Source organism: Urtica dioica, chromosome 2, assembly GCF_054948205.1.
Source record: "Urtica dioica subsp. dioica isolate 48M chromosome 2, U.dioica_male_clone48M_v1_H2, whole genome shotgun sequence".
Lineage (NCBI taxonomy): Eukaryota > Viridiplantae > Streptophyta > Magnoliopsida > Rosales > Urticaceae > Urtica > Urtica dioica.
This window is the reverse complement of record NC_142757.1, coordinates 42209398-42223033: the sequence shown is the minus strand read 5'-3', so window position 1 is coordinate 42223033 and position 13636 is coordinate 42209398. Positions and strand designations below refer to the sequence as shown.

The 13636-nt window shown below is 39.2% G+C and overlaps 1 protein-coding gene across 1 annotated transcript; it reads right to left on the bottom strand.

The window, feature by feature from the left end:
- Positions 1-12763: 12763 nt before the first annotated feature.
- LOC149404813 (uncharacterized) lies at positions 12764-13339 on the bottom strand. Its single transcript, XM_089607685.1, has 2 exons — positions 13111-13339; positions 12764-12936 (listed from the first exon to the last, which is right to left on the bottom strand). Exons 1-2 carry the CDS (start codon positions 13337-13339, stop codon positions 12764-12766), a joined length of 402 nt encoding a protein of 133 aa, XP_089463811.1.
- Between the last annotated feature and the right edge of the window lie 297 nt (positions 13340-13636).

Below are 13636 nucleotides of genomic sequence, written 5' to 3'. Positions count from 1 at the left end.
ATGAAGCGTTATTGAAAATTAAATTAAACTTACATAGTATTGTCCAGCAACATGTGTCGTCTATTCTCCGTGAGTGGTTGGATGGAGTCTCTCCCATGCAACGAGCGAACTCGGCATCAAACCATTAGCCTGTCTCCGAGTAGATAACGAATTAGTATACTTGTTAGATAAATTGAATAAGTTATGATTTAATTAAAAATTACATTCATCCATTGATAATGAGCAAATGATACCGTCTCTTGTCGACTTTGTGTGGTATTTTTTGCTTGGTTGGCTTTGTTTTATCGAGATTGTATCTTCAAAATAATATTACAAGTTAGAAAACTAACCAAGTGGAGGTATTCACTTGGATTTCTTGGATCCTCTATACTCAATATGACACGTCTTTGATAAGACTTTTTTTTTTATCAAAGATCCGTGTCACATCGAGCAAGAGCATCCGAGAAATCCAATTGTTCAGTTTTCTATATTATAATAATATTATTTTGCCACCTTGAAGTATTCGGTCTCCATCCTATCAATGCAAGCGGTCTACTCATGGACAGTCAAGGTCTTCCGCTTGTTAGCCAATGCCACATCTCGTTTGCTGCTACATAAATTCTTGAATCGGGAACTGTATTTAGCCTTTACGTCACAAAAACACTTCTTCGCGTCACGTACAATAGTCTTGTCGATGAGAGCGCGATTGTAATCAGCCGGTCGAAGCTCCCCAGTCTCCATGTCTTTGGACATAAAGTCAACATTATCTCCAACAAAATGAGATACATCTTCCTCGTCTTCGTCGTCGTCTATAAAATCAACTGGTTGGTCCTCACTGTCATCACTCACAAGAGTTGCTTCACAATTTTCGTGACGATGAGATAAAAGTTCAAAGTCAGTTTGTTGTACTGATAATGGAACTAGAGCCAAAGACGAGACGTCGATGTCAGGTAAATCCGACACAAATCAATGATTACAATCTTCGACGACATTCAATTCCCCATCATCAACATTACTAGGATCATTCAAGTAGAAGACTTGTTTTTCTTGAGTTGCGAGTATAAAAGGCTAGTCCGCGAACCATTCTTTTGCCACATAAGCGTTGTTCCCAGATGTTATCCGTGCATACTCGTCTCCGTGCGTTGTGTTTGTCACCATACCAACGACATCGAAATAATACGACTCCACAATCATGTCGATAATTCAGCACAATGACATCTTCCATCCTTCTGTAGAAAGTGTAGTCATCTACAGGTATGCACAAGCCGACTGAAAGAGCATAAAGCTCTTCAGACACATCAGATCCTTCTGCTTTCATATTGTATATCTGCAATTAGATAAATACTATAGACTGATGAGTACCATGATTAGTATGAAAAATATTATACATACCCTTTTGGCAAACCAGACTCTAAATCCCTTCCTATGCGCCTGGTCAACATAGGGTCGACCTTCGGATACCATGAGATCCCTATGATAGATATTTTTGAAAATATTCATCAGTTTTGAGAATCATTTTGAGAAATTATTGATTAAATCAAACTTATGCCATGTAATTATCAATTTCGGTACAATTGGTCAAAATGTACCACTCTGCGATAATTTCATAGAATTTGCTTCGGGAAGTAGGGACCGATATCCACAACCAGCATCCTTTTGCAAGATCACGTGGAGGTCATGGGTCTGCAACCCTTTCACCTTCCCATAAGCAGTGATATTCTTCTTCAAATTTCCAGCAAGTCCGTCAGGAAACTTCACATACTTCAGAAGCTCAACAAATTCCTTCCTTTCCGTCGGTGTGAGCAATTGTAAAGTAGACTTGATTTTCAAGTCTTCCAAATCCAGTCTTGCTTTCTCAGTGTCATTATCCTTCCCGTCAATGTTCAGCAATGTCCCGAGTAAATTTTTGCACACATTTTTCTCTATGTGCTTCACATCTAAATACATATTAATTAACATAATATTAACATTTAATTTAATTACTAAAATAAATACCTAACAAATTTATTTTCTAAACTAACTACTAACCAAACTTAATTACCATAAATAATCACTATTATACGTACCTCCGCCGAAGCGGCTGCAAGGCACAAGGCGGAGCGGGTTTGCGACGGGTTGTCCACGGAGCTGCGATGAGGCTGTCACCGGGCTGCGATTAGGTTGCGAGGCCGACGACGAGGAAGCGGAGCTTGACGCGGTTGTGGAGCTCGACACGGCTGAGGGATGCGCGGGGCTGGCGGCGTGGGAGATGGTCTTGCCGGCGTGGATGTGCACAGCTGGACGACGGTGGGCCGGGCCATGTTAGCTCGCGGTGGTCGGAGAAGGGTGTCAGGCGTCGGGCGGCGCCGGGTTGGGTCTCCGGAGAAGGGTGTCGAGCGTCGGGTGGTCGGCGGTTGGACGAGGCATCGGGCAGCGAGCTCTACGGTGGTCGGAGTTCGGAGGAAGGGTTAGAGAAGAGACGAGTAGCCAGTCGTGCGCGGTCGTGGCATGGTGGTTGTGCACGGTAGAGGTGGCGTAGGAGAAGAGACACACAGAGAGGGAGAGAGAATATGAGAAAGGAGAGAGAGAATCTAGGAATGAAATGAGGAAAAAGAAAAGGGTCGCGCGAAGTTAATCTATATGACCTACATTAGAAGCAGCTAGTAGCTTCTAATGTCTACGTTACACTAAACGCCGTAAATTTGTTAAAAGATTAAAGATATTTGGGGGAGAAAACAACGAGCCAAAAATTTCAACCGATTAGAAGCGACTTGTCACTTCTAAATGTCAAAACGTCGTCTTTTTTTTGTTAACATCAGAAAATTTTGGCGGAGACAACAAGAAAATTAAAATATTGATAGATTTAAAGCGACTAGTCGCTTTTAATGTCGCTTCTAATCGACGAGAAATATTTTGAAGCGACTTGTCGCTTCTAACCTCAAACAGAATGACTTTTTCATTGCAAAATGTTTATATATCCGTCGAATAGGTTAGAAGCGATAAATTGCTTCTAAAGTTAAAATGTCACTTTTAAAACCGCGTGTCGCTTCTAAATGTCATTTATGTAGCAGTGCAAGCGAAAACCTCTACTTAGTCAGTTTTCTTATTTGTTACAATATTATTTGCATATCATGTACAATAAGTATTACCTTGAAGTCTTCGATCTCCATTCTATCAATGCAAGGTGTCTACTCATTGACCGTCAACACCTTCGGCTTGTTAGCCAATGCGACATCTCGTTTTCTACCACACAAATTCCTGAATTGGGAATTGTATTATGCCTTACTGTCACGAAAATGGTTCTTCGCGTCGCGGACGATAGTCTTATTAATGACAGCACGATGACAATCAGTCAGTCGAAGCTCCCTAGTCTCCATGTCCTCGGACACAAAGTTGAACTTTGCATGAAGATCAGAAAAAATGAGATAGGTAATCTTGTGGGTCGAGATGTGTGCCGATCGCCATCACCTTGTGGGCATTTTTGTCCTGATTATTCTTGAGATTGTCGGCGTAACAACTTCTTTCATCCTTAGGGTTTCCTATACTTTCTCTGACTCTTTGATCGGTCAGAACTTAATCTTCAGGTACTCCATTGATGTAATGGCTCCAAGTGCTTGCAGAGTCGGCGATAGTTTTAGTTCTCGGATTTACCTCTTCGCTTAATGGAGTCACCTGTGAATCCATAGAGATTTTATGGAGAAGAAGCGAAGGATTCTTTATTAAGACCGATCTTGTCGAATATTTCTTCATAAATAACATCGACAACACTTCTATTATCTACCAGGATCCTGTGGACATTCCTATTCCCGACAAGGACCGAGATCACCATAGGGTCATTGTGTGGGAACATTACCCATCGAGCATCTTCTGCCGTGAAAATAATGGGTTCTGATCTAGGCTTGATGATCTTGCTCGGCCTTTGTCCTACTGTGAAGCGGATTTTTTGATGCCCCGCTTAAGCCTCTATGACATAGTTTTTCTAGGCACTTCTTAGGTTTCCCCCCACATGTAGCCCGTCCATGATTAAAGAGATTTCTCTTTATGCTTTTTTCTTTTATTCGACATTCTTGTCCTTGTCGGATCGGAACCTCTTCAATGACCATATTTGGATCGGAGCTTCTATAGCTTTTTTTAAATTGAAGCAATCCGTAGTCTTGTGGCAGACATCATGGTGAAATGCGCAGTTTCGATTTATTTCTGTTCAAGATATCTTTCTTGATTCGGTTTGGCTTTGGAAAGTCCTCTTGATCCTAAGTAAGACATAATATTTCTTCTATTGAAGTATTTAGAGGATGCTATTTATCATACTCACCGGAGAAGAGATTTTGTGGTCCTGCTCTTGACCGGCTATTCTCCGGGGGACGGGTGTCCTCAGAGTGTTGTCCGCTTTGCTCTTCTCATCAAGTCTCCAGGGGCTCGACCTTCCTGGCTGTAATCCTTGCTTCCTCAGCATTGATGTACTTTTTAGCTGTCTTCAGGATATTGTTGTACTCACAGGACTTGTTTTCTGAAGTGACCACCAGAATTCTGATTCTGTTCGGATCTCCAAGATGATCCCAAAGAGCTTAAAGTCTTCGTTGATATTTGTTGGACGATTTTACTAACCTAGACAAAGAGCAAGTACATATAATTTTAAACTATAAACGAGCAATACATGTTCACTAACTTTTGAGAAGCTTGAACATTGAGATGCCTTCAGAAGGTTGAAACGTTCGTCTCCCCTCGCAGCACGTCTCTCTTCTTTCCTCAGGACTCGAGCAACCACAAAAGTTTCTATCACTAAAATCACTCGAGAAAGAAAAGAATTAGTGTGTGGGCACTTTTAAACATGATGACTCAAGAACAAGTCTAAGAGTCGAAGAGCTACAAAACTAGGTCAAATGTGGACCTAGGTGCCAAAACAAAAACGAAAGAAAACTAGAGAGAGAGAGAGAGGGAAGAGATGGGCGGCTAAGCTAGAGACATAAACTCTAAATCTCTAAAACTTTGGAATGAATGAAATGTGAAGAATGAGGGCTCTATTTATAGGAAATGTTTTACCTTCAATAAGGTAGTTTCCTTTTCTATAGAATATCACATATTCATGAGCAAAATTTGCTCTCCTTCCCTTGATTCAACACGGCCAAGACACCTTATAGAAGGCTTGGATTTGTTTCCTCTTTTGCTTCTCTCTTGCTTGTTAGCCGAAAATCATCCTTCCTCATAGAGGAAATTTGTTTCCTATTTTTCTTTTAGTAAGTATCTTCATACATTAATGCACAAAATAATCTCTCTTTTTTTTCTTTGGGTTGGGCGGCCAAGACTCCTAGAAGGAGCTTCTAGAAGCTACCTCATTTGTTCATGACAACATAAGAAAGGCTTATTAAGAATTTTCAAGTAAAATTCTATGAAATGAAATTAATCCACAAGGCCCAATGAACTCATCATGGCCGAGTTATTTAAGTCATCATATAACCATGTCAAAAAATTTATTGACATTCATTTCATCCTATGTCCAAAAAGAAAAAAATACCCTTTTGACAATTTTCGTAAAACTTGTCTCGTTCTTGTTTTGACTTAGCTTCTAGTTTAACTACACCTACTCGATATGATTTGTGACAGTGACCTCATGGATCCAAATGAACAAAGCTTGAGCTAAAATACTTGGACTCAAAAGTTCACAAACCTTTTCCAAGTTTAGCTTGATGTCAACTGACTCCACTAAAGAGTTGACACTGAGAATCTCTCGGTTCAAATGAATTTATTTTCTACTCAAGAATTCAACTAGTTGTGATGAGTTGATCCACAGAATATTATCTATGTTTACCTTCATGAATATCATCAACTAGTCGGGATTTACAAAATTACCATTTTACCTTTCTAGATGTTATCTCCTCAACTATTTTGTCGCTTGTGAATAAGTTAGAAACAATGTATTGACGAGGAGCTAAAAAGTCACATTGTTTCATCCAAAAGAGTCAAGACTCAATTTGGACACTGGCCAGTTCATTTATTCACATTCCAAGGAACAAAGCATGAGGTGATATACATTGCATTTTAGCAATCTTATACATGAATTCCATATCTATGAGATCTTCACAAAGTTACTCATGACATCTTCACAACTTAGTACTTCACCAATAGGTCCTATTCAGAATCACATAGTGAGTCCGAAATCTGACTTTCTCAAATGAGAATATGTAAGCTATGAATTGGCATGTCTTATTTCAGGATTAAGATAAGCATGATGCAATTCATACGTAGTGACTTCGAGACATAAGAGGTTAAATGGTTTGTTCTTATCTTGTCTCTAGAAGTATAATGGTCAATTCAGTACCTTCGGAAGATACCTAGAAGAATATAGAGTCTCCAACTCTCAATGTCCCATAACCAGACATCATAGATTCTCCTAACAATCGTACTGAGATCAATAGTCCTTTGATCCTTAGATTGCGAATATATTGTTTTAAGAAAACCATGAAGAGTTTGTTCATGCAAATCTACATTTGTCTCTTCATGTGTTGTTAGGTTTGTTTATTAACTAAAAGACTTTTCATCTGGCTACTAAGATGTTTCAGTTTGCCAGGTTGTCTCTTGCCTGCCCCAAGTCTACCGGTCTGTTAGGATGCCTCACATCCTTGACCTTCCGGCACTGGGCAGGCGTCAGCCCCCATACATGGTCTTACGACTTTGCGGAGACCTTGTTTTTGGTAAACAGTCGCCCGGGCCTGGTCACTGCGACCCCATTTGTGAGGGGGCACCCGTTCTCCCAAAGTTACGGGGCTAAAAAGAAAAAAAGGTGAATGATGATTGGATTGATGATAAAATAGAGTTTTATCATAAAGCTTCACACAAGGAATAATGAATGAACGTTTCAACTTTTTATTAATAAATAAGCAATTACAAGCAATAGTCTTCGTGAGACTTTATTACATCAAATGTACAATAGTAAAGACTATAACTCTTCTTGTGGGCACCATTGACAATAATATCGTCTACTTGTAATGCTTGCTCCGGGTAGCGATTGATGTAATCCTTCGGTGATTCATGGTGAGCCTGCCTGATGCCACAAGCTTTTCCTTGGGAGTTTTTTCGGAACTCGAGCCGACAAATTTTTTAATGAACTTTTGAGATAGCTATTTCAAAGATCCTACTCAATTTGGCTCGAGCTCCTGTATCTCATTTTGACTGAGCATGCAAGGGTGATAGAGAATGCTCGACACATTACCTCGAGACCTACACCCTGCAAAAGCATCCATGATGAAAATGCGTCGAGGTGGTCTCCAGGATCAGTCTTTACATTGTATAGTAGGATGCTTGGCATCTTGAAACGATCGAGTAACGGGTGTTCTAACACCCGTGCCGTGAAAAGAGAGACATCTTATCTTATCTTTGGAGTCGGCTCTTTCTGTCCTAGTGTTACTTCCTCGATGCGACGCTCCAATCTTTTGAAGTGCGTCTCGTTTATGCTTGTGTTGTCCCCAGTTTCTAAATCTTCTTCATGATCTTTGGTGGTTTGGGACTTGCTTTATTCAATCGAGAATTGATACTGATCAGAAATCTTCTTCCCTTTCATACTGATCCTTAGCTTTACGGGATTTCTTAATCCGTGCTTCTTGTTCCATAGGTTCTTTCCCTAATCGGCGTCATGGCTTTTCTTCGAGGATTACTATTGCACTTCGCAGTGTTACCTATTTTTCTTGGAGTCTTCACTCCAATTCCTTGGTTATGGATACCAAGACTAGGAGACGCTCTTGCATTTCCTTGAACTATTCAACTAGGCTGGGTTAGGGGAGATACTCGGCAAGTTCCTCCAGCGTGAGTGGCAAAGTGCGGTTGTGGTGCTTGATCTAAGAATCGGAACCATCAGTGGTGTTGTTTCCGGATGGAATTGATGAGCTAGCTATTGATCTTCAACATTATCCCCCTTCTTCTAGCGTCAAACTGTTGACAAGTAAAATTAGTACAACAACTATCTCGCGAAGTACAATTTGGTACCGAGAATGCAGTCCTGAAAAATCCAAGTAACTAGGTGACACATTCTCCAAATACAAACTAATATAATAAAATAGAGTAAGTAAATGAGGGTGTTGAACGATAGGTGAAGCTTTGAGCTTACACGTCCTTGACAGTTATCAAATAATCGCTCCCAGAACATGTGTAGTGGGTGGTTGTTCCTCGTGTGCTCGGCATAACCGTAGAGGTGTGTATTTTGTTTTAATTTTATATTATGTACACGTGTTTGCTTTGTTTTGACTAGTCTTTTGTTTGAATTGATCTACGGTTTAAGAAAAAGTTTTAACGCTTCGGTAAGCGGCGGAATTTTAAAAATTTTCTTTTGACAAGTAAAACGTTTTTACTAACCTAGACATACATGTAAATAAAAACAAATATGAGCATTGAAGATTACTAACCTTTTTAGAAGCTTGAACGTTGAGAAGCTTTTGGAAAGTTGCAACGTTCGTCTCCCTCGCAACACGTCTCTCTTTCTTTCCTCGCCAACTCGAGCAAACACGCAAGTTTCTATCACTAAATCACTCGAGAGAAATAGGAATTAGTGTGTGGGCACTTTTAAACACTACGACTTAATAACAAGTCTTGAAGTCGAAGAGCTACAACACTAGGTCAAATGAGGACCTAGGTGCCAAAACCAAAAACGAAATTGAATAGAGAGAGAGGAGTCGGCCAAGCTAGAGAGAGAAGCTCTCAAATCTCTAAAACTTGGATGAATGAAATGTGAAGAATGGGGCTCATATTTATAGGAGAAGTCTCACCTTCAATAAAGTAGTTTCCTCTTCTATAGAATATCACATATTCATGAGCAAATATTGCCCATTGCCCCTTTAATTCACACGGCCAACAAGGCTTCTAGAAGCCCTTGGATTTGTTTCCTATTTTGTTCCTTCTCTAGGTTGGCCGAAATTCTCTATGCTTGCATAGGAAATTTGTTTCCTCTTTTTCTATTGGCAATTATCTTGATACATTTATGCACAAAATATTCTCTCTTTTCTCTCTTCTAGAAGGTCCTTCATTTGTTCATGACAACATGAAAAAGGCCTAATAAAACTAATATTGGAAGAGTGATGCATGTCATCAAATGACCATGTCAAAAAATTTATTGACATTCATTTCATCCTATGTCTCAAAAGACAAAAATACCCTTTTGACAATTTTCGTAAAACTTGTCTCGTTCTTGTTTTGACTTAGCTTCTAGTTTAACTATTCCTACTAGATGTGATTTGTGACAGTGACCTCATGGATCCAAATGAACAAAGCTTGAGCTAAACACTTGGACTCAAAAGTTCACAAACCTTTTCCAAGTTTAGCTTAATGTCAACTGACTCCACTAAATAGTTGACACTGAAAATCTCTCGGTTCAAATAAATTTATTTTCTACTCAAGAATTCAACCAAATTGTGATGAGCGGATCCACTGAATATTATCTATGTTTACCCTTCATGAATATCATCAGCTAGTCGGGATTTACAAAATTATCATTTTACCCTTCTAGCTGTTATTTCCTCAACTCCTTTGTCGCTTTTGAATAAGTTAGAAACAATGTCTTGACGAGAAGCTAACAAGTCACATTGTTTCATCCAAAAGAGTCAGGACTCAATTTGGACACTGGCCAGTTCATTTATTCACATTACAAGGAACAAAGCATGAGGTGATATACATTGCATTTCAACAATCTTGTACATGAATTCCATATCTATGAGAACTTCACAAAGTTACTCATGACATTCTCTCAACTTGTACTTCACCAATAGGCCTTGTTCGGAATCACATAGTGAGTCTGAACTCTGACTTTCTCAAATGAGAATACGTAAGGTGTGAAATGGCATGTCTCATTTTAGGATTAAGGTAAGCATGATGCAATTCATACGTAGTGACTTCGAGACATAAGAGGTTAAATGGTTTGTTCTTATTTTGTCTCTAGAAGTGCATTGGTCAATTTAGTACCTTCGGAAGATACCTAGAAGAACTATAGAGTCTCCTACTCTCAATGTCGCGTAACCAGACATCATAGATTCTCCTAACAATCGTACTGAGGTCAATAGTCCTTTGACCCTTAGATTGCGAATATATCGTTTTAAGCAAACTACGAAGAGTTTGTTCATGCAAATCTATATTTGTCTCTTCGTAAGTTGTTAAGTTTGTTTATGGACTAAAGACTAATGTTTTATCATAAAGCTTCAAATAGACAAGGAAGAATGAATGAACGTTTCAAATTTTTATTAATGAATAAGCAATTACAAGCAAGAGTCTTCGTGAGACTTTATTACATCAAATGTACAAAATAAAGACTACAACTCTTCTTGTGGGCACCATTGACAACATCTTTGATCTATCATCTTCTATTCTCTTCGAAGTTCTGCTTGATGGATTTCGTTCTTGACTTATGAACAAGTCGTTCTTAACCTTCAAGAATTCTTGGGCCTATTTGACTCGAACTCACTGCTGGATATCTTCTATTCTCAGACCGTCCGAGTACTTTCTTGGACTCTGCAAATCACACGAGTAACAGATACAAAGGGCATGACGTCACTTGTGGACAAAATTACCTCTAGGTTTCATTGAAGAGAGGCTCAACCATTTAAATTGTAATAATGAATAACAAAGATTTTCCCGAAGTTTAGAATTTTTGACAACATAGCTTATTGTAGGTCCGATCATAGCCTGGTTATGCTTCTTTTGAACCCAGAGCCTTAAAAAGTGATTACACAGGTTGATAGAAAAAGAAGATGCATATCCAAATTGAGAAAACATGAAATCATGAATCCTGAGTTCATTTTATATACACTTATCTCCTAATGTTGAGCTTAAATTTAACTTGTTCTTGAGTGTTTTGATAGTTTATATGAGTTTTTAAATTTTTTATGTTTTGGGCTCAAATTTAGTGATAAAACCTCATCTGAGTTATTAAACGTTGTTTTTGAACATTTGAAAGTTAAATCGAGTCAAACGGGCTCTTTTTCACACGTAGAACATAATTATATGTTCTAACCATGGGTGTCAAGCCCAACGTGTTGTGGTCAATGCCTATTTTTGGACACAAAATTGCTCGTTGCTCTGTGCTGCGAGGAAATGCTTCAGCGTGCTGCGGTCTTCATCAACGCACCACGTTATGCTCAGTATCCTTGCGCGCCAAAGCCCGGCGGTTTTCTAAGCTCTAATTTTCCCTTTTTAAAACAATTTAAACCACTAGATCTCATCATCAAGGGCCAAAATTTCTCCGAAATCACCATGTTATTTAAATAAATAAGGTAATTTTGTTGTATATGTGTCAATAACATAGAATTTCTATAAATATAGAGATCTGAAATAAATTTGTAGTATATATGTATTTTGACTAAAATACCCCGAAATGCACCCACCTTTTTATTATTTTATGTTCTCATTTTTCTTTTTGTTCTTCCTCTCTCCGTCTCTTTTCCCTCACTATAAGACAAAGAATACACCAAAAATTAATTTGAACATGATAATCTAGGGATAAGTTTGTTACTTTTGTTATTTCAAACTTGAATGCATATTTCGTACTATTTTGTGAAGAAAGATAAAATATTACAGTTTTTCTAGCGAATCTTGGTAATTTCGACGAACATTTTAAAACTGTGGATCTCCTACGGTGGGCCGTAGTATCCTGTAGCCATCTGCAGTCTCCTGCGGCCACCTGCAGTGAGCTTCGATCTTGTGGTGGGTTGTGCTCTCATGTGGCATCCTACGATCACCTATGGCCTCTTGCGGTACGGTAGGCGGCAGCCTCTTGCGGTAATAAATAATAATAAAAATTGTTTATTGCGTCTTTTTCAAGAATAACCATAGGTTACCGTATTGCAGGTCCCCAAACATCACAATGGATTAAATCAAAACTAGAAACAGAAAAATTATTTGCAGAATTGAAAGGTAGTCTATGTTGCTTGGCAAGAGGGAAAATACAGCAAGGCATTTTATCAACATCATGAGGTTTAAAATCTAACCGATGTTTGAGAGTGTCTAGTATTTGGAAAGATAACTGTCCTAGTCGTTGATGCCAAACTTGAGCAGAGACTTTATTCACATGAGCAGTAGATTTGATGAGATTTTCTTGAGTCAGGATGTAGAGACCATTGCAGCTTCTACCCTTGCTAATCGTCCTCAAGAGACTGGAATCCTGTATAGTATATGAGTCATTCATAAAAATAACCAACATTTTAGATTCCTGTGTTAAAGCATGACTGATATAAGATTTACTTTAAAACTAGGAACAAACAAGACACTGTTAAGAACAAAATCAAGACTTAGTCTAACATCTCCTATAAGACTAACACCAATAACAGTCTTATTAGGAAGAGTAACAGTAGAATTGTTTAAAGGACGGAGACTACAAAAAAGATTCCTATTAGCACATATATGCCTAGAAGCCCCTGAATCAAGAACCCAAGCATCATGTGCAGGAATATAAGAAGGTATAGAGTTGACCAAACCATGTAAACCTGTTGGCAATGAAGTCATAGTCAAATTGACTTCACTGGACGAGGAAGGCTGACTCATTGTTGAAGCAGTAAGCTGGTTTGACAGATGATTGATGAGTTGGTGAATCTGTTCTGTAGAAAGGCCCGTGGAGGCATCCGTAGAGGTGACATTCCCCAAGATTCCCCCATTGTTGGAGCCTTCCACACTGTTGGCTGAGTTCTTTGGCTTGAACTTGTAACCAGGTGGATAGCCGTGTATCTTATAACACTTATCAACAGTATGACTGGAAATCTTGTAGTGAGTGCAGATTGGTCGATCCTTCCCTTTGAGTTTCTTCTGGTCTTCACGTGCTGCCATGGCGGGTGTTTGATTATTCAATAAGAGTAATTGAATCCAATCCAATAGACCTCTGAGTCTCTTGTCGAGTGAGCATCGCATAGAATTTGTTGATCGGAGGAATAGGCTCCATAAGAAGGACTTGACCATGAGCGTGTTTGTAGTTCTCATTGAGGCCCATGAGGAACTGCATTACATACTCAGATTCTGCATATTCACTCAATTTAGCCTTACCTCCACAAGTGCAAGGACAAGTGGACTCAGGCTTGAAGTCACACAAATCTTGATGAACTGACTTCAGTCTTGTGAAATAGACGCCAATGGATTGCTGATCTTAGGAGAGATTGACGAATTGTCGTCTTAACTGGAAGATTCTTGGACCATTCGATTGGTGAAACCGATCTTTCAAGTCATTCCAGATATCTCTAGCAGTTCCCCCAATAAGGATGCTTGACGCAATTTCCTTGCTGACCGAATTCATGATCCACGCGATGATCGTTGAGTTGTTTCGGCTCCACAAGCGAAGAAGATGTGGATCTTCAGGTGAAGGTTTCGAGATCATTCCATCTATGAACCCTATCTTGTTCTTGCCTTCAAGAATGATCAGCATAGATCTACTCCATGGCATGTAATTTGTAACTTTCAGGACGTTGGAGACGAGGCTACCTCCAGACGAATCGGAGTGGTGAAGATCATACGGCGAAGACTGATCTTCAATAGTCGACCTAGGTCAAGGATTTCCGGTGACACTGGTGGAAAGAGTCGATCTCAAGGATTCTTGATGACGAAGGAAACAGAATATCTCAGCGGATGAGCTCTGATACCATATTGCAAAAAAGAATTTGGGAACGAAGAGAAAACTGAAAACTCGAATTAAGCTCAGAAGGAATTTTCATTCATCGAAAAA

What these genes read in the sequence shown, in the direction of transcription:
- LOC149404813 (XM_089607685.1), bottom strand. Translation starts at nt 13,339, where the DNA reads ATGCTGATCATTCTTGAAGGCAAGAACAAGATAGGGTTCATAGATGGA. An exon ending in TCGGTTTCACCAATCGAATG is followed by an intron (nt 12,937 to 13,110) that starts GTCCAAGAATCT and finishes GTGAATATGCAG; the next exon opens with AATCTGAGTATGTAATGCAG.